Raw genomic sequence first — 25,635 nt, 5'->3', positions numbered from 1 at the left:
GATCGTGTTGTTGTAACTATCTTATAATTCTGTTTGAAGGGGCTTGGCTGCTGGCTGGTAGGTGTCTCTCACTGCCCAGCCTCAGCCAATCAAACATTTGCAATGTAGGAGGACGGCCGGCTCGTCTGATTATTTGAAGATGGCCTCGTCAGCCCACTGGGCAACCTCCTTGGTGGTGTCCTGCGTCAGTCCATAGTCCAGCAGCTGTCTGACCATTGGTGTGCGCAGTCCCATCTTGATCTGCTCGCCGAGGATGGTAGCCAGATCGCCCAGCATACCGATGGCGCCGTTCAACACCTCGAGTGAACCGTACTCGCGCTCGTTGTACACCAACTGGATAAAGTTAAACACGGGGCTGATGTACTGGGCAAACTGGTCGCCCATGTTGCCAGACTTGAGACCGTGGATGATACCACTGTATGCCTGGAAGATGGCGTCTCTGAGCGAGTTCAGATAGTCCTTGTCCTCGAGGTCCTGGACCTGTGCGGCCGACTCGAGGATTGGTGTGATGACGGGCAGGAACTGGTAGATGTCGGAGCCGATGGCGAGGGCAATATCTCCAATGCAGGAGAAGGCGTTGGGCTTGGCGTCCGATGACACACGGGTGTCGGTCAGATCCTGGATGATCAGGGGGATGATGGCGGGTGCGTATGGAACGAATTCCTTGCCGAGGGAACGGGCAATATCCGAGACGATACCGATGGAGATGTTGGTGACGGCACCCATCTCGACGTTTCTGAGGTTGACGGTGAGGATGGGCATGAAGCTGTCCATGAATGGCTTGAAGTCGCCCTCAATCGCTTGGATGATCGAGCCGATGGCCATGAGGGCCTCTTCGTAGATGATGTGGTTTTGGGTCTTGAATACATTAAACAATAAATAGAGAGCCCTCTCGGTGTCGGGTCTGATCTTCTCCTTTACAGTCGAGGCGATTGTGTGTACAGTGCTACATAACAAAGATTGGATCTGATTCTTGTTCTCAACATCGTCCTTGTTCAACACCTTGAATGAATTAATGAATGTGAGTGATGTTAGTACTCTGATTGATTGATTGATTGGGGTTGTGACTTGATTATACATACCTCCATTCCAAATGACTTCTCAAAGTCGTTGAGGATGAACTTCAAGACCTCAAGGATCAGGTTGTCCTCAGCCATGGAGAAGGAGATCAGCGAGTTCAAGGCCTCGTAGGCATTGACACGAAGGGACTCCTCGTCGGCATCCTTACGAAGTGCGGCCAAGTACAGGTTCTGTGCGAGCACTGGGAAGATCTGACCCAGTGTGGAGACTGAGCCCACTGGTCCGTACTCAAAGGCTTGGCAGACGTTGTGAATACCCCAGCATGCCTTGGCGGCAACCTTTGCCTGTGGGTCCTTGGTGGCCTCGAGCAAGCTGCCAAGGATTGGCTGCAGCAGGTCGCTGACAGACTCGATCTGGTGGTCACAGATGCGGCCCAGGGTCCAGCAAGCAGTGTCCTTGACCATCTCGTTCTGGTCTTTCAGGTGCTGCAGGATGACGGGGACGACCTCCTGGAGGAAGGTGTGGAAGTCGGTTGGTCCCTCAAGGACGGAGCCAAGGGCGACCAACGAGGCCTCACGGAAGCGCCACTCGGTGGAGAGCACGTGTTGCTTGACGTATGGGATCACGAATGGGAGGACCTGGTCGCCGACATTGTGGGCAATGTAGGTGAGACATGTGGATCCGGCCATGCACACGTTCCAAGTGTCGGTGTTGTGCTCGTCCTGTCTGGTCAAAGTGTTCAAGATCTTTGGCACAAAGATCTGCAAGGCCTTCATCATAACATCCTTTGATCTGTCCTCATCCTGTAGGTTGATCTCCTCCTCAGACAACGAAGTCCAAAACTCGATGGCCTGTAGCACCACTCCCTCATCTGGGTCACTCTCAATTGCCTTGGTCGTCAACTATATTCATTCAATCATTCGTTTGTTTGTTAGTCATGCTTGATACTTGTCAATCTAGAAGATGATGATACATACCTCAAAGATATCACCCATGTACTCCATGATGTAGTCGTAGTAGAGTGTGACGATCTTGACGAGGTTCTCGTAACCAGACTTCCTGACGTTGGCATTCTCTGTGATCATACAGGTCTCAAAGATGACACGCATGATGTGGTCTCTCTCTGGCTTCTTGTCAAAGTTGTTACGGACAAACTCTAACGCGTTGCACATGGCATTGGAGGCGGCCAACTTGACATCAGGGTTTGGATCTCTCATGCCGTGAACGATCAACGTCAATATTCTATCTGAGAATGCTGCCATCACGCTTGGTTTCTATATTTGGACGGGATGTCCATGTTAGTATGATTGATTGATTGATTGATTAGGAGTGAGTTGATCAACTTACAATCTCAACGCAAATGTAACCGATTGTCTGCAAGGTGGTCTGTTTGAGCTGCTCATTGGTCTGCTGGATGTTCTCCAGGAGCATTGGAATGAGGGTACCCCACTGGCCTTGGGGCAGCTCGACGAGGGCGATCTTAGAGACGACTTGGGCAGCGGTGTGACGAGCCTCAAAGTTTGGAGATGGCAATGTGTTCAACAACTAGTTTGTTCAATTAATGAGTTAGTTTGCTTGTTTCAATCATTCAATCAATCGACTGATCCTTACATTGTTCTTGATCTCATTCTTTGCGTTTTCTGGAAGGGCCAACCATTGCTTAGCGTACAAGTCATTGGTAGTTGGGTTCTGGACGATTGATTTTATTGATTGATATATCGTTAGTAAACACGTGTCTTGTCTGACATGCCAGTGTTGCTGATTGATTGATACATACATTTGAACAAATGGAATTCTTCATAAGGATACCAGCCATTTGACGAACTTTTGAAGATCTATCATTGTTTCGCAGCTCCAAAGATAGAGCATTCAAGAAGCCAGGCTGTTATGAGATTGTATTGGATTAGATTAGATATGTTAGTAATCACAAGCACAACGATTGAATGAATGAGTGAATGATTGAATGACACCTACGAAGTCCTGCTGTGAGGCGGCAAGAATCTGCTGCTCTGCAGGCTGACGAATGTTTATGTCTGTTTGTGTTCGTGTTTGTTAAGTTTGTTTGTTCGTTTGTTTGTGAGATGATGATGAAGTTAAGTTGAATGTAAGTTATGTTATGTAAGTCATTTGTGTTGATTGTAAGTTATGCTTGTCATTGATGTTGCTCATTCATTCAATCAATCAATCAATCAACCAACATTGAATCATTGAATCATTGAATCAATCACTTACCTCCTTCATTTGCGTTTGTCAACAAGGTATTTAAGTCCATCTTCTTGAAGTTGAGTATATTGTTTAATGTTATAATGTATTAGAAATGTACAGAGTGCAGGCTATAGTTTGCTATATATCTCTATTCTCCTTCCTAACTCTTTTTATATATATATATATGTTTATAAATATATATATATGTGTGTGTGTGTATGTATACGTGTGTGTGTATAAGTGTGTATGTGTGTAAGAGTATAAGTAGTAGTAGTAAGTAAAGTAAAGTGTATTATCAACCTTTGGACAGAGGTGAAGTGTTGTTGTTTGTGAATGAGATGCTGGCACTTGCGTGTTGTTGTTGGATGAAGTGAAGTCTCTCGTGTGTTTGTTGATTATTGTTGTTGAGGTGAAAAGGGAGGGAAGCACTCATCTACTCTATCACAAATTGTCAAAAATTTGATAAATAAAAATTGAATTTCAATTCATTTAAAAGTTTTGTTTTGAGCGCCCAAACTGTTATTTATTTGAACTTCATTCAATTATACTATGAATATTTATTTATTCAATTCTTTGGGTTGTTGATGAGTTTGATTTTTAGTTTGAGTTTGAATGAAATATGGGGTGTGTAAGAAAATCTATGATGATCAAATATCTTGATATATATCTTAAACCAAACGACCGATCAGATCTAAATTTGGATAAAACATGGAATCTTCTTTCGCTTTCATTTGTTTGATGTTTGATGGTTAAGACAAATTATTCATTCATCAACAAACGAATAATAATAATAATAATAAGAATAATGGAAATATTTAGTGATCTTATAATTATAAATATATATAATCAGTTGAAGGAGGATAATGATGAGTATCTTGATTTACAAAGTCTGAGATTGACTTGTAAACGTTTATATACTTTATATAACAAGATAATTAAATATACATGGTATTATACCTGGGGTCATAATGATAAAATATTACGATCAAACTCATTGCCAAAGAATGTTATGATCACTCATCTAACATTAGGATTCGGTTATCTACATCCGATCAAACGAAACACTCTACCACGTTCAATCAAATCATTGACATGTGGTCCAATGTACGACGTGGCGATCGAGCCCAATGCGCTACCTAAATCAATCACTCGACTAAAGCTTGGTTCGCTGTTCAAGAAGTCGCTGCTGCCTGGCGCGCTGCCCGAGTCACTCAAACATCTTGACATGGGAGGCTACAACCTGTCGTTGGAGCCTGGAATCATCCCATCTCAACTCGTATCACTCAGATTACGCAAGTTCCACGAGAGGCTTGTACACGACGCGCTGCCCCCGACGCTCACGGAGCTCTTGATCGATGCTCACTTCAATCAATCGTTGGATGCAGTGTCGACGCTGCCCGCACTCACGCGACTTGAGCTGCCGCTCACGTACGACCATGAGATCGCGCCGGGACACCTCTCGCCGTCACTCACCTGGCTGCGACTGGGCAAGGGACACACAAAGGCGCCGATCATCCCCTCGTCACTCAAGTCGCTCGAGCTCAACTGCACATACTTCAACTTCATAGCGACCATGGCGCAATGTCCATCACTCACACGATTTGTAGTCAACAAGCACTTTAACGACCCGCTCAAAGTCGGCTCGTTGCCAAACACGCTCACCGAGCTCGACTTGAGGTCGATGTTTGGTCGGCCCATCGAGCCGGGTGTGCTCCCCGCCGGCCTGACGCGTCTGGCCATGAGCGACTACTACAACCAACCCATCCCGCCAGGCGTGTTGCCTGAGGGACTCACGGATTTGTCGCTGGGCGACGAGTTTGATCAACCACTCGTAGAGGGCGGCCTGCCCGCTAGCCTCACCAGGCTCTGCCTGAGCGAGAACTTCAACCAGGACATCAACTCGGCTGTCTTCCCCAAGAGCATCACGCACCTGGGCGTCAAACACATGGTGCAGACATTGTACGCGGAACAGTTTGCCGCCAGACCTGTCAACGTGCACTGCGAAAAGAACATTGGCGAGATGTTCAGGGGCTACTCCAACGTGCCATTCAATCAATTGTCATTTGGCGGCGTGTACAACTTTGGCCTGTCAGCCATCGTCGCCTCTGATCAATTGGCGCAATGCTATGCACGTACCAAACTATTGCTGAGGGCATATCCCAATGCATCATCATACCGATTCGCACTTCAATGGTCCACCACCTACGAGCACTTTGAATGCCTGTTCAAAGTACGATCACTTGGCAACAGCAAGGCCATGCTCCACATTCCAGACTGGCCCAAAGGTGGCTCAATCACAACCATCATCTCAACATCTGATGAGGACAATGAATAACTAGATTGATTGAATGATTGATTGAGGCCTTTTGATGGTCCATGAACCTTGTGATAGTTCCAAAATGGATGGCCCAACGCCAAAAGTAAACGCCCACGATGCCATTCCATCATCGAAAAACATGTCGTTTTTTCAATTTTGGGATATTTGCTGGTTTTTGAACGTTTAGAGGTCCCCTGATCGGGTCCTTATTGTTTAGTGTGACATCACATCATTCATGATTGATCATTCATTCTTACATTCATTGTTATATCTCAACACACACACACATATATATATATATATAATCAATCAATCAATCAACAATGTTATCTAGGTTGTCAAGAAACATGTTGACCAAGGTCAACGTTGCCAGGTCATACTCAACATTCGCTGTAAGGGTCCAAAGGGTCTAGAGTGATCCAAAGGGTCCAAGGCCCAAGGGATCATCCCATCCCACAACACACACTAACAATCAAACGTATACATAGGGTAACACACCAATTCAAACAGCTGATCCAGAGATATTCGACTTGATTAGAAAGGAGAAGGACCGTCAGTTCAATGGTTTGGAGTTGATTGCTTCAGAGAACTTTACTTCACGCGCTGTGATGGACGCGTTAGGAAGCTGTTTCACAAACAAGTATGCAGAGGGCTTGCCAGGCGCAAGATACTACGGTGGTAACGAAGTGGTCGACGTGCTGGAGAACACAACAATCAAGCGTGCACTCGAGACCTTTGGTCTGGACCCCGCCGAATGGGGCGTCAACGTGCAGCCCTACTCTGGCTCGACGGCCAACTTTGCCGCCTACACCGGTTTGCTCAAGCCACACGATCGCATCATGGGTCTTGACCTGCCGTCTGGAGGCCATCTGACACACGGCTACCAGACCGACAAAAAGAAGATCAGCGCCACCTCGATCTTCTTTGAGTCGATGCCCTACCAGGTCAACGAGACTGGCTACATCGACTACGATCGCATGGAGTACACAGCCGGACTGTTCCGTCCCAAGCTGATCATCGCAGGCGCCAGCGCCTACCCACGCGAGTGGGACTACGAGAGAATGCGCAAGATCGCCGACAAGCACGGCGCCTTCCTCCTGTGTGACATGTCGCACATCAGTGGCCTGGTCGCAGGCAAGCAAGCCATCTCACCATTCCAGTACTGCGACGTCGTTACCACCACCACTCACAAGACCCTGCGCGGCCCACGTGCTGGCCTAATCTTCTTCCGCAAGAGCAAGAAGAAGGACGCCAAGGGCAACCTCATCGACGACGACCTGGAGAACCGCATCAACTTTGCCGTGTTCCCCTCGTGCCAGGGTGGCCCACACGAGAACACCATCGCCGGCATTGCCGTGGCGCTCAAGGAGGCTGCCACACCAGACTTCCACGAGTACATCAAGCAGGTCAGAAAGAACTCTGCGGCCATGGGCGAGGCGCTCAAGTCGCGCGGCTACTCACTGGTCACTGGCGGCACTGACAACCATCTCGTGCTCTGGGACCTGCGTCCACAGGGCATCACAGGCAGCAAGATTGAGAAGGCTTGCGACGAAGCACACATCACCGTCAACAAGAACGCAGTGTATGGCGACACCAATGCCATTGCACCAGGTGGCGTGCGTCTGGGCGCACCAGCACTGACCTCGCGCGGTCTCAAGGAGCAGGACTTTATCCAGATTGTCGACTTCCTCGATCGTGTCGTTCAGATTTCAATCGCCATCCAGGCCAAGGTTGGCAAGAAGATGCCAGACTTCCAAAAGGCCATCCAGGACAACAGTGAGCTGAAGGCACTTCGTCAAGAGGTTGCCGCATTCTCCAAGCAGTTCAACATGCCAGGTTCACCGGAGCTCTAAATTGACATGTTTGTTCGACTTCCATTTTCATCCCATTTATAAATAATACATGGTCAATTAATAACCAAATACTAATTATCCATTCAAGCCATGTCCATTCATTTATTCATTCATTCAATCATATACCTTGATCGAGATGTGTGTGTGTGTGTGTGTGTGTGTGTGTGAGTGGGGGAGTGTGATTATGTATCTCAAGATGTAGATTTATCTTTCGTCTTGGTTATCAATGAATGAATGAATCCGTTCATTATATTATTAGGTATCATTCAAGAATATTCCAACGATTCATCTTACTTACTAAGGGTTGGAACACTTTTAAAGATCAATGCCGCCTGACCAAGTACTTGTAAAAGATGTGCCCATTGAATCACAGAGAGGTATGTCTGTCCATCAATCTCATCTTGTACAACAAACCCAGGGTATTATTGTATTGCCAGGTATTGAAGGTCCTATCTTTGCTGTACCCAACATGACAATCCATCACACACACAATCATAAAAAAACGACAAAAAATATCTTGGACCTCTAGATATTTTACTCTTGATAAGATGGACTGTTGGTTGTTTTGCCCATTTGTAAAGGTTGACTGAAGCTTCCTATATTGTTGATTCATTATTGTGTACTATTATATATATATCAATCAACTTAAGTTATTTATTACATCCATCTAAATAATGAACAACAACAATAATATTTATAAGCCACTTGTTGGTGAAGAGGCTGATCCCTTTGCCAACAACGGTTCATCCAAATACTCAGCAGGTGGAAGTGTTAGATATAGACAAGTCGACAATGGTTAGTGATTGTTATATATGATATCAAATGGAATCAATACTAATACTAACTCATACTACTTTGGATGTGATGTTGTAGATGACTCTGATAACTCTAGAGGCGACTCAAAGACTGAGAATGATGCATTGATCACACCTGGTAAACCTGATGATGATGTTCAACTTAAAGCACAATTGGATAAGGCCAACTTCAGACAAAGGATGCTAGGCTTTGGTATAGTCATCTCAATCACAATCCTATTATCAGCCATCAGTGAACTCAATCAATATATTCTCTCAACAAGTTACAACAAACCTTACTTCCTAGGTATGTATCCATTATCCTGACCTAACCTTAAAGTCTAATCATACTAACATAAAATAATAGTATTCTATAATACATTATATCTTGCATTTGCACTGCCTATTGAGGCTGTGTTGTTGAGTCGTGATAGGTCTAAAGAGAGGAAGGTACCACTTTTGAACAACACTCAAGGTACCTCAATCAATGATGAGCAGCAACATACTTCATCAACAGCAATGACAACTACAAGTGATAACTCTCTTTTGGAAAGATACAAAATGGAGTATGTAAAGGCCAAGCTCCCATTCAGAAAGATGCTTATAATATCATTCTGTATGAGTGTACTCTTTGTTGGATTGAATTGGATATGGTCAATTGGATTGCCACTCACTGAGGTTAGCACATCAACTGCTCTATACCGTATGTACATTGATGCCTCATTACAATCATCCATATCCATCATCTGACACCCTCAATCATACTTAGAGTCGGCAACAATCTGGGTCTTTGTGTTCTCGATATTCATACTTAAGGACAAGCCAACACCTCTCAAGATTGTATCCATAGTCCTATTCATTGGAGGTGTAGTTGGTATTACACTTGCGGATAGAAGGTATGATCCCTCCCCTTTGGAATCATTCCAATCATTCACTAACCCACTCAATCAATCAATATACTAGTTCATCAAACTCTACATTCCCCAAAGCAGTACTTGGAGATATTCTGATGATTGTGTCGGCAGTACTTTGGGCTCTATATGAGGTTTTGACGACAAAGTTTGTCGGCGAGGTATCAAGGACATTGGTAAACAGCTATGTTGGATTCATTGCATTGTGGAATGTGGTCTTTGGTGTACCAATGTTGATAATCATCAGTGTCTCTGGATTGGAACCATGGGAAACACCAAGTTGGACAACATTTGGAATGTTGACTGCAAGTGCATCAGTGTCATTCATGCTCAACTACTTGATCAACTGGGGTCTGTCGGTAACATCACCCCTGTTTGTGAGATCTGGCGAGCTGATGACCATCCCAACCACACTCATATTCGACATCATCATCAAGCATGTTCCATTCCCACCAATTGCCATTCCAGGCTTCCTCTGCATCATTGGTGGCTTCATCGTCATGCTATACGTTGAGAACAAACACATGAAGGAGAAGGCTGCCGCCAAGACTCTTGAGCAACTTCAGAAGCACAAGGGAGGGGAGGTGGACGTGTCCTCGGCCGAACAAGTGGCTGACCAACAACATCATTCCTCTGATGAATATTCGAATAAACTTGAGGCCTAGATCAGGCCAACCAACTTCCATGCATTCATTGTGTGAGTTTGTTACAATACTCTATCATGAGGAGGTGTCCACGTGAGTATGCCTGTCTCAGCAACTTGGGAATATCGATGACGATGTTTGGTCGGAGTAGATGGTCGATGAGGTACTGTAAACATATAGTTCCATCATATCCACAGTCCATCGCAGAGAAGAAGTGTACTGGTAGTTTGCCCCAGAATCCATTGCCATTGACAAATGCCTTTTGTTGCTCCTTAGTGCCACGGGTGATCGTATCAACATAAGCCTTCATCAACGGTAGGTATCCACTCTGAATGACCTTGAGTATTATATCATCACGTGTGAGTGATAGATACTGTCTTGCATTCGATTGGAGTATATAGTCTACAATGTTTGTGTCTAGTTGTTGTGTGTCTCTTCCAAGTTGTGTCAAGCTCCATTGTGTATTGGGTAGATTGTTGATGAGGAACTTGACAACATCCATATGGCCTGCATTGGCGGCGCATTCCAACGTGTCAGCTTCACAACCTTCTGTTCGATGCTCGTGGAGGAAGCGAACAATGTCCAAGTTTCCAAGTATGGCTGCCTCCTTCATTGCACTTGGGGAAGAGATCCCCTTGACATGTCCAAACATTGTGTTGAAGTCGCGCACCAACGACACGTCATCGAGCCGTACGATGTCTACAAGGGGAGGATGTGCGAACTGCGGGTCATACGTCGGTGTCAATAAACTTGGGTGGGCCATCAGACATCGTGCTTTGTCTGCGAGGATAAGGTATCCAAATGCTTCAAGATTGTGTGTGAATCCAACTGCTGCGAAGGCTTCAAGTACATCATGTCGTACTGCAATCACCGCGTTCAACATCATATCTTTGTTCAATCTGGATGCACTACGCTCTACCAGGTATCGAAGCAAGTTGATGTCCTTGACCAACATGATCTTGGGATTGCACAGCAGCACAGCCTCGTCAACAGGATGCTTCAAACATGATGTGTTGATATACTCAAACATGTTGAGCGTCAATGCAGGTGACAGCAAGACTGACTCGCCCCACTTGATGTCGGTGCTGTGCGATGCCAATCGATTGAGAAGGCCCATTGTGAGGATTGATTCGTGGATCTGACTATCCAACATCCATGAGCCAACGGTACAGTTGTCCAAGAGATGATTGACAACGTCAATGTGACCATTTTGGAGTGCGTTAGCCAACAGCCTATTGTACAGATTGGCGCCCGCCCCTTTGGCAGTGGCCCATTTGGCCAGCTCGAGATCGCCATGAGACCCAGCTGCCCAGTACAACGCGTTTAACGGAAGATGATCTCGATATCTGTGTACAAAGGAGAGGCCCTCTGGTCTTTGGATGGCCCAACAGATCTCGTGCTCATAGTCCTGGTCCACATCGTAGTCAGAGTCCTCATTATTACCATCCCAATTGTAGAATGCGCTATTTGTGATGAACTGCTTGTTCAATGTATGTAGCTTGAAGAACATGTCGATGAGAGGTTGGTTGTCCATGTGATGCACCAAGATGTCGATACAGGCCAGGTCATCATTGAACCGAATGATCGATTGCTTTTGCTGAGGTCGACCCGGTACATTCTCCATGTTGGGGGCGGCCAGCCCAGCGCGAAGCACTTGAAGGAATGCTTGGAGTGTGTTGCACGTCAACGATTGAATGACCTTGGTTGGAATGTTGACCGTCTGCTCATGTGGATAGAATCGATTACGTCTTGCATGTATGAGCTGTAACATTGTGAATGATTTACATGCCTGAAACACCGAGTTGATAGAGATACGCTCGAGCTTCTTGGTGTACTTGGTGGTCTCCAACTCATCAAACAGCAAGGTGATCATTGCATGTCGATCATGTTTGGCGGCACCGACAATCTCTCCGACAATGAGGTCCGATGTTGTGTTTGAGTGATTATAATCTCGTTGGAATTGCAGAAGACGACGAGCGGCACTGACTTGATTGGAGTGTATTGCCACGGTGAGTAGTTGTTGAGCATTTGGAGTTTGAGTTGTTGTATCGTCACCTTTGGACGATGGTGGTGTCAACTTGATAAAGACCTCATCAAAGTACTTCATAAATAGATCAGATCTACCATATCTGAGCATGGTTGACAGACATCTATCCTTCTCCAACTGTACACCACTTAATGATGGTAGATAATGTGACTTCAAGGATCCATAATCGATACTCAACTCGACATGAATCCAATGAACATGATTGAATATCACAGATCGCAACACCTTGTTTCTTAGTAGTGTTTGAAGCAGTCCATGTAATAAAGTTGTTGTTGTGTCCTTGTGATCATCCGTCTGAAGTACTTTAAGTTGCGTTTGGATGATGTTAGTGATTGAATGAACGAGTGATTGATCGAGTGATAGATTGATTGAATACCTTGAGATGAATGTCCATCATTGACATTTGTGTTTGGTTCCATCTCTATATCTTTGTATAACAATAATAATAGTTGAATAGTAAGACACCAACAGATCGATCAATCTGTTTATTCCCAAAAATATCCGGTTTTAAATGGAATATTAAATTTGGAAGTTCATTGGCAGATCTGGATTGTCAGATGATCATCTTTATAAAGGTTAAAGTCAAGGACTAACTTTATTTATAAATATTATATATTACATGTTTGATACTAAATAAATATGTGGAAGACTCGAGTAAAACAAATAATAAGGGATTGGGAGAAGGATGATGTACTAAGTGATCAAGACAGAGAAGTATTAAAGAATATAAGGAATACAAAAGATGTCATCAATTCATTGCCATTATTATCAAAGGTAAGTACTTACATTAACTTTAATATTTCATTCTTTCATTGATTGATCGATTGATTTATTGGAAATCATACAATATAAACTGTAGGGATATAATATTGGAAAGAATGTGAAGTATAGTATATTAGAGTTGACAAATAATATAAGATGGAGTATTGATGGTTATGAAGACTTTAAAAATGGGGACATTAATTTACTTAGATTCTCAAGAATCCCTGGAATCAAAGTCACATTGTTGGAAGTGACAATAGCTAATCTAAACCTGATTATTGATCATAACCCTGCTAGAAGTGTTTGGTCATTATTTCAACCAGAGTACATTGACATACTACTCAAATCATTGACCGATGATAATCAAGTCAACATGGTATTCCAATCATATTTCAAAACTCTGACTATATTCTTCAATTCACGAGGTGATTGGAAAACATTTACAGAATGGAGACAAATATTATTGACAGGATTTGGAATCGACAGAGTAGGACCAGTACTCAACTCATGGCTACTTGAGACAATATCCGGAACATATCATTCAAACTATAGTTTTCCTGGTATAAAGTACCTTTATTATTTAATTCTAATTCAAATGAAAGAGTTTCCAGAGTTTATAAGTCAACACAAAGAAGTAGTATATAAGTATGTAAATTAATGTCATTCTTTGAGCAACAAGAATTCTTACAAAAGTATAATTAGGTTTACTTTGGAATCACTTCCCATATTTGTTTATGATAATATGATTGAGGAGCTCAATCAACAATTAATTGAAGGTATTAGAAAAATTTTAGAAACTGATGATCATGATGAAATGAAAAGACAACAGCAACAACAATCATATATAGATATATTGGTCAAATTACCTCAATATCAAGACAAAGGATATAATCTAATATTTACAATTCTGTTTCCATACTTGGATGTAATAACATCAGAACTTACACAAGCATTATTCCCCAATCTCTTCAATATAAACAAGAGCAAAGTTATCAAGAATCTTGGTAAAACATTCTCAAAGGTATATCAAAATCTTGAGAATCAAATATTTATATCTAAGTTCGATAAAGGATGGATGATATTGATTGATACTATTATTGATTGTTTCCAATCGAATGGAACTCCAATTCCACAAAGTTTCATTTACAAGTTGAATACTCAAGAAATATTCTCAAGACAAGTTTTAAGAAAGAATTGTTATGAACAAGGATCAAATGCAATGATCAATCTTTATAGAGAGACACTGGATATCAATCATATACATTTGGCTATCATTATGATGTTTGGACAAATGGATGTAGATTCTAATACACAAATATTATTGGACAAATACATTGAAGAGATCAAACATTTCTTTGATAACAAAATCCAGAGTGTCATATTCGGTATCAACAACATATCATTCCTTTCAAGTTGTTCCAAACAAACATTCTTCAACAAACTACATCTCGAAAGAATATTCTTCATTTCAAGAGAGACTTCAGAGGAACTTAATCACAAGATTTTAGATTTTATCAACAATAGTTCAGGTCCCGAGGATACATGGATTTCATACATTAACGTGATGATTGGTCATCGATCAATAACACCTCCATCAAGATATATTGGACATAATTCCCAAGTTGTTGGAGATGGCTTGAGTCAATCAATTATCAAACATGGAAAAAATATCAACTTTATTACACCAATAATCCAATATTTAAAGTTTACGTATTGTGCTCAATCGATTGGTGTACCCTACCATGATCTAAAGAAAAAGGTACTGAAGACATTGGCGGACAATGGAGTATCATCATCATCATTGGGGGAGATTAAACAAGAACTCCACAATTTCAAACTTCAATCTTTCTTAAACTCCACTGTTTCCAGAAAATCAATCACTCAACCTATCTCTGACAATGTATCTCCTACACTTCCACAAATTATTCTAAATTTAATAATAGAGATGTGTTTATTATCTGGATTCCAAAATCATAATGAACAAAGATGGATAATATCTTTGGCAACTGTTTCAAGACATTTCCACCAAGTATGTGCTGCAACCATTACAAACAAAGTGATCCCATCTATCCAGTTATACAATGTTTTAAAACACATTGGCACTACATTCTGTCTATACAAAGACACTCCTCTCTCCATTGACATTTTCAAAATGATGAGAGGATTCATACCAGAGAATTATCATCAACGATCTTTGGAAAGATTGATTCAATTGAATGTTAAATTCACCACTGGGCGGGATGATGGATACCAGTATCAAAAGTTTTCTGGTATCTTGGTCCATGGTACTCCCAATCTTAAACATATTAGTTTTGAACAAACTATTAATAATAACTATGAGCATGTGAAGGAATTATTCAATCAACAGAATATTAAGAATAACCAGTCATTTGAACTACTCCGTATTCCAAAGAATGAATATCCATGTTTTCCAGAACCTCAATATGAACTTTCAAGACAGATGATAGGTTCTTATATTCAAAACAATCCTGGATTGGTCAATATTGTTTATCATTCTACTTCAATTCATAATCCAATCAAGGTATTCAATTCTGATAAGAATCCAGGTACAAGAAGATTGATGACAGATGGCACTGGTATCACAATGAACCATTTCTTTATATTGAGAGTTGATAGTTACAAAAATGTGAATGGATCAACCGACCTTGAACACATCACTAGAATGGATTTGCCTCTGGGAGTATCATTCAACAAGATTGTTCACTTCACCAATGTATCAGAGATATCAATATTTGAAGTACCAACTGTTTATGACAATATTCTTGATTCTGTTCATGTATCCAAGCAATCACAACACCTTCAACAATGGTATCTAAATGTATATTATGTGAACCAACGTAGATATACACTCAAGATTGATGTTCCAGACTTGACCATTGTAGTTTCACTCCTTCCACATTGTGAGACATCAATCACATCTTTATCAATTAGACTCAATTGTCTTGAAGAAGTAATCAATTCAACTGTTCATGGAACAATCCATCAACAATTCGAGGACTTGATCAAACATCTTGAACAACCAAAACTATTCTCAAAGCTTGAGTACTTGTCCATTAACATTGGAAATGATCAGAACACCTACCCTCTCGGTCCAAATGAGTTGGTCACTCTCCTTGGCTCATCACTCAATCTCCAACCTTTTGACCATCAATCCAACAAACCAACAAAATTCTACCGTCATATTAATTAAATAAAATAAATTGTTTGTTTTATATATACCAGAGTGGCAAAAGGAATAATCTGTAGTGTATCCTTACCCACTCTCTCACTTGCCCACTAACCCATTCCATCAATAAATCCATCTTACTATTAGTAAGTTAGTGTTAGATTAATTTATTACCGACCATCAGATTAAATAAACTGTCAATCAAATTCTGTTAAATTATTTGTAATTGTGATTCAAATCATAACAATCTACAACCTATCTAGTAGTACATTATCTATTAAACCAAATATTTAATTATATCCATGGTGAAATTTTGTTCAACAAATTAAATTGTCAACAATATTAATAATATTTTTTTAAATAATGTTTATAATTGCAAAGATTATACTTTTAATAACTTTGGTAGGATTGTCATCATGCCAATACAGTGAGGCAGAAGCTCCAATGATGCCAAGGTACCCAAATAATCAATATATCTGGAATATGGGTAGCCCCAATTATGATGTCCTCGGTTACCAAGAAAGAATAATCGGCTATTCTCCTAACCAGGGGGAATTCCCCTTCCCTGTTGATGCTCATTGGGCAACCGGTATACAATTTGCCTCAATACAACTAGATAATTAATACCAAAGGCTACTACTCTGGTATAGATCTCTACATCCCAGTCCCCACCCTGTAATTCTCTCTGTCCATATCCGTAACATTAAATTAAATATTATTATATTATATTTTATATTATGTTTATTATTCAATGACTTTGACTCATTATCTATGAGAAGACAAAGAAGATAAGCAATGCTATCAGTGTGGCGAACAACAGACTTTCCAAGGTCTGCTTGGAGCTGGAGTTCTCCATCTCATCGTCGGGTGATGTGCCGGCAAGTGCCGATGCCGAGCGACGGACGACCCGAACCGAGCCCTGCATCTCGTCGGCGTTGTTCTGATCGGCGTAATAGTACAGACCCTCCTGCGTGAACATCTTTGAGAACTTGCGCTTGGAGAACTGGCTGACGCCATTCTCATCACTGGTGATGAGAGGTGAGTTGATGTAAGCGGCGGGACTTCCCGCCAGCTGGTCTTCGATCGATGTAACAGTGTGTGGTAGGTTATCAGTTGTGATCCAGTGCACTGTATCGCCCACATTGATCGTTATATTTGATATAGTTGGTAAGTTCCATCTGACCATTACCTCGGCAGCTGTTTGGTGGGGCGGGGGTCGAGTGTGAGGGTGAGGGCGAGGGTTAGTAATCAAAGTTGTCAATCAATCAATGTCAAGTGATGTTCATGATGGATGCTTACCATTGGTCGTATAAGATGGTGTGATCAAAAGTAGTATTATAATAAGTTGTGATAGTACAAGTGTATGTATAAGGTTTGATTGACTGCTGGCCATTGTCGTTTTTGTCGTCTGTCAAACTGTGTCGGTCGGTCGGTGAATGATTGAATGAATGAATGATTGAAAAGGAGTAGGAGTTGGAGTTGGGGATATTGTTGTTGGGTCGAACAAACAATGAATGAAGTGGAGGAGGAGGAGGAGGTCTAGATGATCAGGGGATCACAGAAGCTAATGGGATTGATGTTTTTGTTTGGGATGGATGAAGAAAGTATTGATTGCTTGATTGATTGAATATGGAAATGATGATTGATTGATTATGGGGATGGATGAGTTGTTGTTACCCAGATCGATTGGCTTGACTTAGAGTGTGGGTTACAGCACACCTTGGTGTCCTTCGCTAAAAGAGTGTGATTGATTGGTTGGGTGAGTGAACACACTTGTGTGTGAGTGTGTTTGTGAAGATGATTGAATTGATTGGTGAAGTGATTGATTGGTGAGTGAGTCTGTGTGTGTGTGTGTGTGTGTGTGTGTTGTTGTTGTAATTGTAATTGTATGCGTGTGAATGAAAGATAGATAGAGAGTGCAGTGAAGTGATTGATTGGCAGAGTCAAGGCAAGGACCTTGCTTCCTCTTGGTCGGATGGATTGGCTGGTTGGTTGGTTGGTTGTCTTGCTGAATGAATGACTGACTGCGCGGGTAGATAGACACTGGCGGTCCGTGTATATAAATATATGATGCGTGATGATGCAATGATGTGAAATAAAAATATGTTGTTGTCAGGTGGCGATGATGCTTAAGGTGAACGCAGTAGATGACAATGACCGGTCCAGAAGTAGGTCGTTCATTGTGTGTTTCAACTGATCTTTTTGTGTGTGTGAATGAAAAAACAATCAAAAATCAAAAATATTAATTCAAATCAATATGCTTGGATTTTTTTCAAGTCGAGGCCATTATTTGAAACGACGACCTTTATCAATCTAGATTACAAGGCCTGATACCTTATGAGGGGTGTTATTTGCTCAAATTCATACTTTGAAGCATGTTTGCAACTGGTTGATGGGTCGGTGAATGAGATGAATGTGGTCCACAAACAGCATCAAAGATTCGTCTAATGGGCGCCAAAAAAGAAATCGAAATAAATATCCTAATTATGTCTCTTCGGGTCTGAAAGGAAGACCAACGTTCCAAGTTCAGACTTTGAGTTTATGGGTATGAAATTGTTGATCGTCAAGAACGAATGATCGGACTTCAAACAAATAAATAAAACACAACTCTCAACACAAAGCAACACACAAACAAACATTCATTCATTCACTTTGAACACAACATTAATACATTTCTCACGAATAGTGTAGTAGCAGTAGCAGTAGTTAGTAAGACAGGTTGTGTAGAATGCCTTAAGGGATATGATCAGCACTGACAATGGATAGTACATTTGGTTCCACATCTTGGTTGGGCGCAGACTCAAAGAAAAGAGTAATGTCACTCACTCAATCATTCATTATCCTCAACTAACATGATGTTCATTCACAATGAGTATAGATATTGATTATAAATGAAGCAAAGGATAGTGAGAGAGAATATAACTTTCAAGAGTTGGTAGAGTTCTCTCAGTTCTTGGTGAAGAGGGATCGTAATGGAAATGGAATGCACACTACGGATAGTGTAGGTCTACTTCCTCATAGTACACCAAATAGACAGTCGTTTCAAATGCCTGTTCGTTCACCATCGATGTATGACACTCTGTTGGGACATGGTGTTCCCAACATTCATACAATCTCCAGCACAGACATGTCTGGTCGTGTGCTGCCATCGACACCTCCAATCATACCAATAATCAACATCAGTAGTAGTGAGAGTAACAACAATAGTATCAACCTCAAAGATGCCGTCGACAACAACATCACAAACAAACAAGACACATTGGCCAATGTCGATGGAAAGGGTGATGCAATCATTACAACTGACGTTGGATTGAGTGATAGTGGCAACAACAAGGATGGTCTCGAGAGGGTACCACTCAATCAAACAACAACGAATGACAACAACAATGACAATGACAATGACAACAAAGTGAATGTCAACGAGACCAAACCATCAATTGACAACGATGTCAACAACAATGCACAATCAGCTGATCCATCACCGGCTGTGTCACAACCAAACAACAACACAAACAACAACACAGACACCGACAACAACACCAACACCTCTACAACAGCACCTACATCAGCCCCAACTACCAGCCCTCAACTCAATGACGATACGACCGACGACAAGATATACTGGATCGACATGGAGGGTCTGGACAATCAGGAGATCTCACAGATATGCGACATCTTCTCGATACATCATCTGACGTACGAGGACATCACCACGCAGGACAGCAGCGAGAAGAGTGAGGAGTACTCGCACTACCTGTTTGTGTCCACCAGCGAGGTGATGTACCAGCAGTCGGTGATGGTCACGTCCAACATCTACCTGGTCATCTTCAACTCGTTTGTGCTGGTCTTCCACACGCACCCCATTGACTGTTTCGACCTCGTGCTTCGCTCCTTCCGCTACCTCGAGCAAACACAACTTCAGTCATCATACTGGCTACTGTGTAGCTTCCTCGATTCCATCCACGAGATCTACTCTGACTTTGCCGACACTCTCATGGTCGAAGTCAACTTCCTCGACGAGTTCACTCTACGTGATGAAGTTGCCAAGTCTGAGCTTTACATTCGACTTGGTCGAGCAGTCAGGAGGGCCACCAACCTGTTGTCCTCATTGTTTATCAAGAAGTAAGTTATATCTACTCCCCAATCAATCATTCAACTCACTCACTTATATCAATCAATCAATCAAACAATATAGTGATGTACTTGGATCATTGTTACGTAACAATATCAATGACCAGGAGGCAAAGAGACATTTGGGCAACATCAAGGATAGATTGCAGAGATTGCAACAAAAGATTAAGTTGGCCGAGGAGTTGTTGGAGAACGTTGGAACTGTGTACATCTCAAAGGTGTCGTTGGTGACGGATGAGGAGTCACATACACTCAATCAGAGTATGTCTAGAATCGTGGCAATGACAACGATCTTCATGCCACTGACATTGGTGGCCGGTATCTTTGGCATGAACATCCGACTACCTGGTATGGCACAGTTCTATGACACTCCATCACTCGGCTGGTTCTATGGTATCATCTTTTCAATGGTTGGTTTCGTCATAATAATGACAATCTATGCAAGAAAGAGAGGATTCCTTTGATTCATTGATGGTCCATCAATCATACAATCATACCACTATCAATCAATCAATCAGTCAATCAATATCTCAACATATTTTCAATCAACTCAATCAATGGTTTTCGTGCATGGCAGGTCGATATCAATTGACAGGTAATGCCGCGTCATTATTTGAACAGTGAGAGTGGCGGTTGAATCCAATGAGGAATCATTGGAAACAGAACTCATGATTCAGTGGATATTGTCAACATCATCCAAGATATCATGAAGGAGAGGGTAGGGTATACTTGGGGTCAGAGGATGTGTAACCCATTCCATTCCATTTCATTTCATTTCATTCCAGTGCCGTGTCAGTGTCATTCATTGATTCATCAACATCCCCATCACCATCACCATCACCATCAACATCCTAGATATATATTGACAGTTTGTAACGACAGACGCGGAGATTAAAGTCTGAAGCATTGCAACCGTTGTTAACTGTTGATGGGGCATTCCTTTGCTTGAGGGTCTGTTAGATCACCCTTCAATCTTAATAATCACCATATTGGGCTTGCAGCTATCAACGCAAATTCGTTGCTTGATTGGACAGATCTTTCATAAAAACTTGATTTTTTGTGTGGTTTTTTGGTGGGGCTAGGGGGCAGAGGCCTTTATGTCATGATACAAAAAAATATCGATAAGGCCCTAACTAACTACCACCTCTTCAATAGAACAATAACATTTTGGTTGAATGACTTCTCATCTATCATCACCATCATTCAATAAGTGTTGGTAAGGTAATTACCAACCGCATCGAACAACTCAATGGTTTGAAGTTGTCATTGTGCAAATAATTACACCCATTTATTGCGCAATTAATAGTCCAATCACCCCATCCCATACAATTAGGATGGATGTTGGTAAGTTGGGTATGATATCAGACTCTTTCCAAGTGAGTTGAACTTTACTGCCGCCGACAAGTTGGAGATGGGGTGTCTAATGAGTGGCCAACAACATTGATGTTAATTGTAAAGACATCTGATGTAACTTTTGTGTCGCATCTTTAATATTAATCAATCAATAATACACTTAAATTCTTTGTAATATTAAATATTAATTTATTTATATAATTAATCATGTATAAACAACAGCAACAGAATATTTGGATATGTCTAATCATATTTATGATGTCAATGGCATCATACAATTGTTTACCAATTGTTAACTCTGAATGTAGGTCAAGTTAAATATTTGAATGATTGATTGATCAAACAAGCTAACACAAATACAAATTGATTTAATAGTATTAGAGCTTAGAAGGTTAATGTCAATATATTCAGTGGATATGAATTATAATGCAACAGATTGTACTCAACTATCATTCAAGAATGGAAATATTAAAGTGATTTGTCAAAGTGTTATTCAAGGACAGGATAGTATCGCAGAGATGTAAGTTTTGAATTGAATGAATATGATAAAAATACTTATTAACCTTATCAATCTCAATAATAATATAGATATATTTATAGTGGACCAGTTGCCAATATTACTACAACTCCAGCACCAACACCTTTGATCTTTCCATATATGACTAAATTCTTTTTGGATGGCGCTACAAGTCTCGATCCAAGATTCTACAACATCTTTGAATTACTAGATAATCCAAACAACACTAGATTATATTATCTTCAGATTACCAACCTCTACGATCAGATTCCAGCCCTACCAGTATTCCCCAAATACCTCTCATTGCAGACACTGTATGTTAAGATGTTCATTTCATTCAATCCATGGCAGAATACTAACATACCTTATAATAGTACTGTATTGAATACTAAATTGTTTGGCAGTTTACCGAGATTGAATCCAAACTTGATACCATTCTCTGTGACATATTCGAATAATCTAGATTTGAAAGGTACTCTATCTAAAGAGTATTGTCAAGTACATACATTCAACTTTGTTCAAACACCAATCACCAACTACGATCCATGTTTCGTCTGTTACTCCAATGGTACTTCACAATATCTACACAGCAACTTCCCAGCCTACGTAGCAGCAAACAGACCATTTTTCAATTGTGCACCAATTATCAAGAACAACCTATATATTAATCCAACAAACAGTCTATCAATGACCATCAGTGGAGATAACTTTGGATGGTTCATGGGTGACTATACCAAGGATACCAACACATACCTAAAGTTATTAGTTCCAAACTCATTATTGTTGTAAGTACATACCAAGATCATAGAATGAATGATTGATCGATCAAATATTAATAATATTATCCATCATCAATATTTTAGGTTTACACTACCTGTATCAGCATATCAAGGATCACCACAGAACTACACCGACTATTGGAAGACATTCCTGTTCCTATCTCAGAACAACAATATGTTGTTAAGGGCATTCTACAAAGTGGACAGTAAGTTTAATATTAGATGATCATGAATGAATGATTGATTGGTTAACATACTTCAATAATTAGACACTAGTATTAGCAAGACCATCTCATCATTTGGAAGCTATAATGATAATAGTACATTGACATTATCATTTAGTGGAGTGTTCCAACCATACTTTGCATACAAGATCAATGTTAATGGTGTTGTTTGTAATATTATCGAAATATCTCCAGTGTCCATTGGTTGTACAGTTAGCAACATGACAAGATATCCAACAGAGAACCTCTATGCATACATTAGTAGTGTGATCCAGAACTATACAAGGATACTTGTTGACCTTAATAGTATGTATCTCTTCGATACCTTCTAATTGACCATCACTAACATTCAATCAACTGATCAATCATAGATTATCCATTGATCAATGCTGTGTCCAATGTGACTACTAGTGGAGGAGCTATAACATTGTATGGATATTATGGTCCAAATATCAATTCTGTTGGTGTTACAATCAATGGTAGAGCATGTAGTATTTTCAATGATACATACCTTCCATCATTGATATCTTGTTCAATCAAAGGTCAACTGAGTCCTGGAATGGCCAACATCACAGTGCGTGTCAATGAGAAGATATACAGCTCCACCTCCATCCTTGAGATCCGTAAGTATCCATATCCATTCGATCACCATTCATTCAATCAATCATTATACTTACACATCAACCGTCTTCCAAATGTTCAGAGTCTGTAAAGAATGTTGATTGTGGATCTAATGATGGATGCAATGGAAATGGAGTGTGTCAGATGGGAAGATGTGCTTGTACCAACCCTGGATATACTGGATTCTATTGTGAGTCACCTGTTGGCAATGACACTATTGTGTTGCCAATCAATCAAGATCCAGGTGCTTACTTGAATGGCAGTCAATCAGAGTTCCAATTCAATATGGTTGCCATCCAGGAGTTGAACGCTAGGGGTGGCGTAGAGTATGAGTTGCGTCCACAATGGGCGTATAGCGCGCAGAAGGGTTCGCCAATGTCCACCTACACATACACCATGGTGAACCAGTCGAATGAGACCAGTGTCAACATCACCGTCATACTCACACACTCGACCGAGGAGTACACGGTAAACTTTGCCGGACACGACACACTCTATCCGCCCAACTCTATCAAGATGACCGTGTACATCAATGGCTGGCAGTACTCGTCCAACTTGAACACGTTACGTGTGCTCTTTGTCAAGCAGCACACACTTCAGACCAGTGCATGCAGTGGCAGCAATGTCGGCTACGACGAGTTCAGCGGCAACATGGAGTACATCAAGATAAGTGGTGCAACCGGGTCGTACTATGGCCGCTTCCTGCCCTATGGCCTGTCGGACGGACGTATCTGCTTCTCCAAGAATGAGTTGGTCAATACGACCGATGACAACCGAGCATTCTTTGGCATCAACCTACCACAGTGCAGGAGTTGTGTGATCGATCCCTACTTCACATCGCTGACAGAGGTCAGTGGCGATCACTGCTCACGCAACAAAGCTGCCTGGTACATCATTCTGCCGTCTGTCGTCGGAGGAGTACTCGTACTAACTCTTGCGGCTGGTGTCACAGTACTGATACTCAAGAAGTTCCGTCAGAAGAAGGAGTCAAAGAACATCTCTGACAAGATGCAAAGAGTGTTTGGTCAAGCCAGTGCCTAGGCGTCGACTTACTCATTCCATTCCTTCATTCATTCATTCATTCATTCATTCCACGTTCGTTCAATCTCGAGATCATGATCAACAACAACGACTATGTATCCTAATGTATATATATTGATTGATGGATTATAACCCATCAATCACCAATCGATTAATTAAAGTCTATCTATCTATGTATCTATGTATCTACTTCAACTACTTCAACATCATCCTTCCCTTCCTTCCCTTCCCTTCCCTTCTCTTCCCTGACTTTGTTTAACGACATGAATATTGAAAGTGTTCATCGTGCTTGTTCGATTGTTTTGCTGTTTTGGGAATGGTTGTGTGCTGATGAACAAACACTTATTCCAGAATGTTCCAGATTCAGACTGAGGAATTGATCCAGTTTTGATGGACAGGTATCCAGTTTGAATATAAATACATCTTGGAATAAGTTGAAATAATCATCAAACAATCAAACAAACAAATATTAATCAATCAAACTATCAATCAAACTATTATTATTAATTAATCAATCACTTAAAATGTCGACTCCAACCCTTTACTATGTATGTTAATAAACTTGATATGAATGAATGATCTATTAAACTAACATAACTTAATGTACAATACGTATAGTTTGATGGCCGTGCTCGTGGTGAGGTCTCTAGACTATTGTTGGCATACTCTGGAAAGAAGTATACGGACTTGCGTAATCCATTCCCTTTGCAGGATGAAGTGAGAGCAAAGACACCTTTTGGTCAACTGCCATATTATGTCGATGATAAGATTGACTTGGCACAATCTGTTGCCATCGAGTATTACCTTGCTGATCAACTTCAGCTTGCTGGCTCATCCACCATCGAGACTGCACAGATCCTACAATATTCATTGTTGCCAGGTGACTTGTATGCACCATACTTCCAAGCATACCTTGGCAATGACGAGGCTGCTTTGAAGACATTCTCCAGCGAGACTGCGCCAAAGGTGTTCAAGAAGCTCGAGGCATTGCTTGTCAAGGCTGGTGGCGAACATCTAGTTAACAACAAATTGAGTTGGGCAGATATCAGTATATTCAATCTTCTAGATTTCTTCCATCAACAACCAGGTAACCTTGTTGATGTTCTTCAGCCATTCCATGTATTATTAGCCTTCCACAAGAAGATTGGATCAATCCCACAGCTTGCCGAGTACATTAAGGTTAGACCAACAACTATATTCTAAGTATAATAATAAACCAACATCATATC

The 25,635-nt window shown here is 41.3% G+C and overlaps 9 protein-coding genes across 9 annotated transcripts; 6 read left to right on the top strand and 3 right to left on the bottom strand.

Moving 5' to 3' along the window:
• Positions 1–129: 129 nt before the first annotated feature.
• Positions 130–3,292, bottom strand: SAMD00019534_063590 (hypothetical protein; the record flags this gene model as incomplete). Its single annotated transcript, XM_012898179.1, has 8 exons — positions 130–1,002; positions 1,083–1,922; positions 1,998–2,294; positions 2,368–2,565; positions 2,632–2,709; positions 2,798–2,902; positions 2,995–3,053; positions 3,253–3,292. The coding sequence occupies 8 exons, from the start codon at positions 3,290–3,292 to the stop codon at positions 130–132; spliced, it is 2,490 nt and encodes an 829-aa protein (XP_012753633.1).
• A 999-nt stretch (positions 3,293–4,291) lies between these two features.
• Positions 4,292–5,554, top strand: SAMD00019534_063580 (hypothetical protein; the record flags this gene model as incomplete). The annotated part of the gene is made up of 1 exon (XM_012898178.1): positions 4,292–5,554. A coding segment is annotated over one exon (1,263 nt), but the record flags the coding sequence as incomplete, so codon positions are not given.
• A 311-nt stretch (positions 5,555–5,865) lies between these two features.
• Positions 5,866–7,395, top strand: SAMD00019534_063570 (hypothetical protein; the record flags this gene model as incomplete). The annotated part of the gene is made up of 2 exons (XM_012898177.1): positions 5,866–5,934; positions 6,031–7,395. The coding sequence occupies 2 exons, from the start codon at positions 5,866–5,868 to the stop codon at positions 7,393–7,395; spliced, it is 1,434 nt and encodes a 477-aa protein (XP_012753631.1).
• A 674-nt stretch (positions 7,396–8,069) lies between these two features.
• Positions 8,070–9,765, top strand: SAMD00019534_063560 (hypothetical protein; the record flags this gene model as incomplete). Its single annotated transcript, XM_012898176.1, has 5 exons — positions 8,070–8,190; positions 8,269–8,496; positions 8,557–8,892; positions 8,959–9,085; positions 9,153–9,765. The coding sequence occupies 5 exons, from the start codon at positions 8,070–8,072 to the stop codon at positions 9,763–9,765; spliced, it is 1,425 nt and encodes a 474-aa protein (XP_012753630.1).
• A 25-nt stretch (positions 9,766–9,790) lies between these two features.
• On the bottom strand, positions 9,791–11,851 carry SAMD00019534_063550 (hypothetical protein; the record flags this gene model as incomplete). The annotated part of the gene is made up of 1 exon (XM_012898175.1): positions 9,791–11,851. The coding sequence occupies one exon, from the start codon at positions 11,849–11,851 to the stop codon at positions 9,791–9,793; it is 2,061 nt and encodes a 686-aa protein (XP_012753629.1).
• A 4,658-nt stretch (positions 11,852–16,509) lies between these two features.
• Positions 16,510–16,926, bottom strand: SAMD00019534_063540 (hypothetical protein; the record flags this gene model as incomplete). Its single annotated transcript, XM_012898174.1, has 1 exon — positions 16,510–16,926. The coding sequence occupies one exon, from the start codon at positions 16,924–16,926 to the stop codon at positions 16,510–16,512; it is 417 nt and encodes a 138-aa protein (XP_012753628.1).
• A 1,797-nt stretch (positions 16,927–18,723) lies between these two features.
• On the top strand, positions 18,724–20,332 carry SAMD00019534_063530 (hypothetical protein; the record flags this gene model as incomplete). The annotated part of the gene is made up of 2 exons (XM_012898173.1): positions 18,724–19,862; positions 19,936–20,332. Coding segments are annotated over 2 exons (1,536 nt in total), but the record flags the coding sequence as incomplete, so codon positions are not given.
• A 2,096-nt stretch (positions 20,333–22,428) lies between these two features.
• On the top strand, positions 22,429–24,406 carry SAMD00019534_063520 (hypothetical protein; the record flags this gene model as incomplete). The annotated part of the gene is made up of 5 exons (XM_012898172.1): positions 22,429–22,526; positions 22,605–22,726; positions 22,790–23,050; positions 23,116–23,367; positions 23,448–24,406. The coding sequence occupies 5 exons, from the start codon at positions 22,429–22,431 to the stop codon at positions 24,404–24,406; spliced, it is 1,692 nt and encodes a 563-aa protein (XP_012753626.1).
• Positions 24,407–24,930: 524 nt separating this feature from the next.
• SAMD00019534_063510 (hypothetical protein) lies at positions 24,931–25,609 on the top strand (the record flags this gene model as incomplete). The annotated part of the gene is made up of 2 exons (XM_012898171.1): positions 24,931–24,954; positions 25,025–25,609. The coding sequence occupies 2 exons, from the start codon at positions 24,931–24,933 to the stop codon at positions 25,607–25,609; spliced, it is 609 nt and encodes a 202-aa protein (XP_012753625.1).
• Between the last annotated feature and the right edge of the window lie 26 nt (positions 25,610–25,635).

This window comes from Acytostelium subglobosum (genome assembly GCF_000787575.1).
Source record: "Acytostelium subglobosum LB1 DNA, scaffold: scaffold12, whole genome shotgun sequence".
Classification (NCBI taxonomy): Eukaryota; Evosea; class Eumycetozoa; order Acytosteliales; family Acytosteliaceae; genus Acytostelium; species Acytostelium subglobosum.
This window is presented reverse-complemented; position numbering and strand designations above follow the sequence as displayed.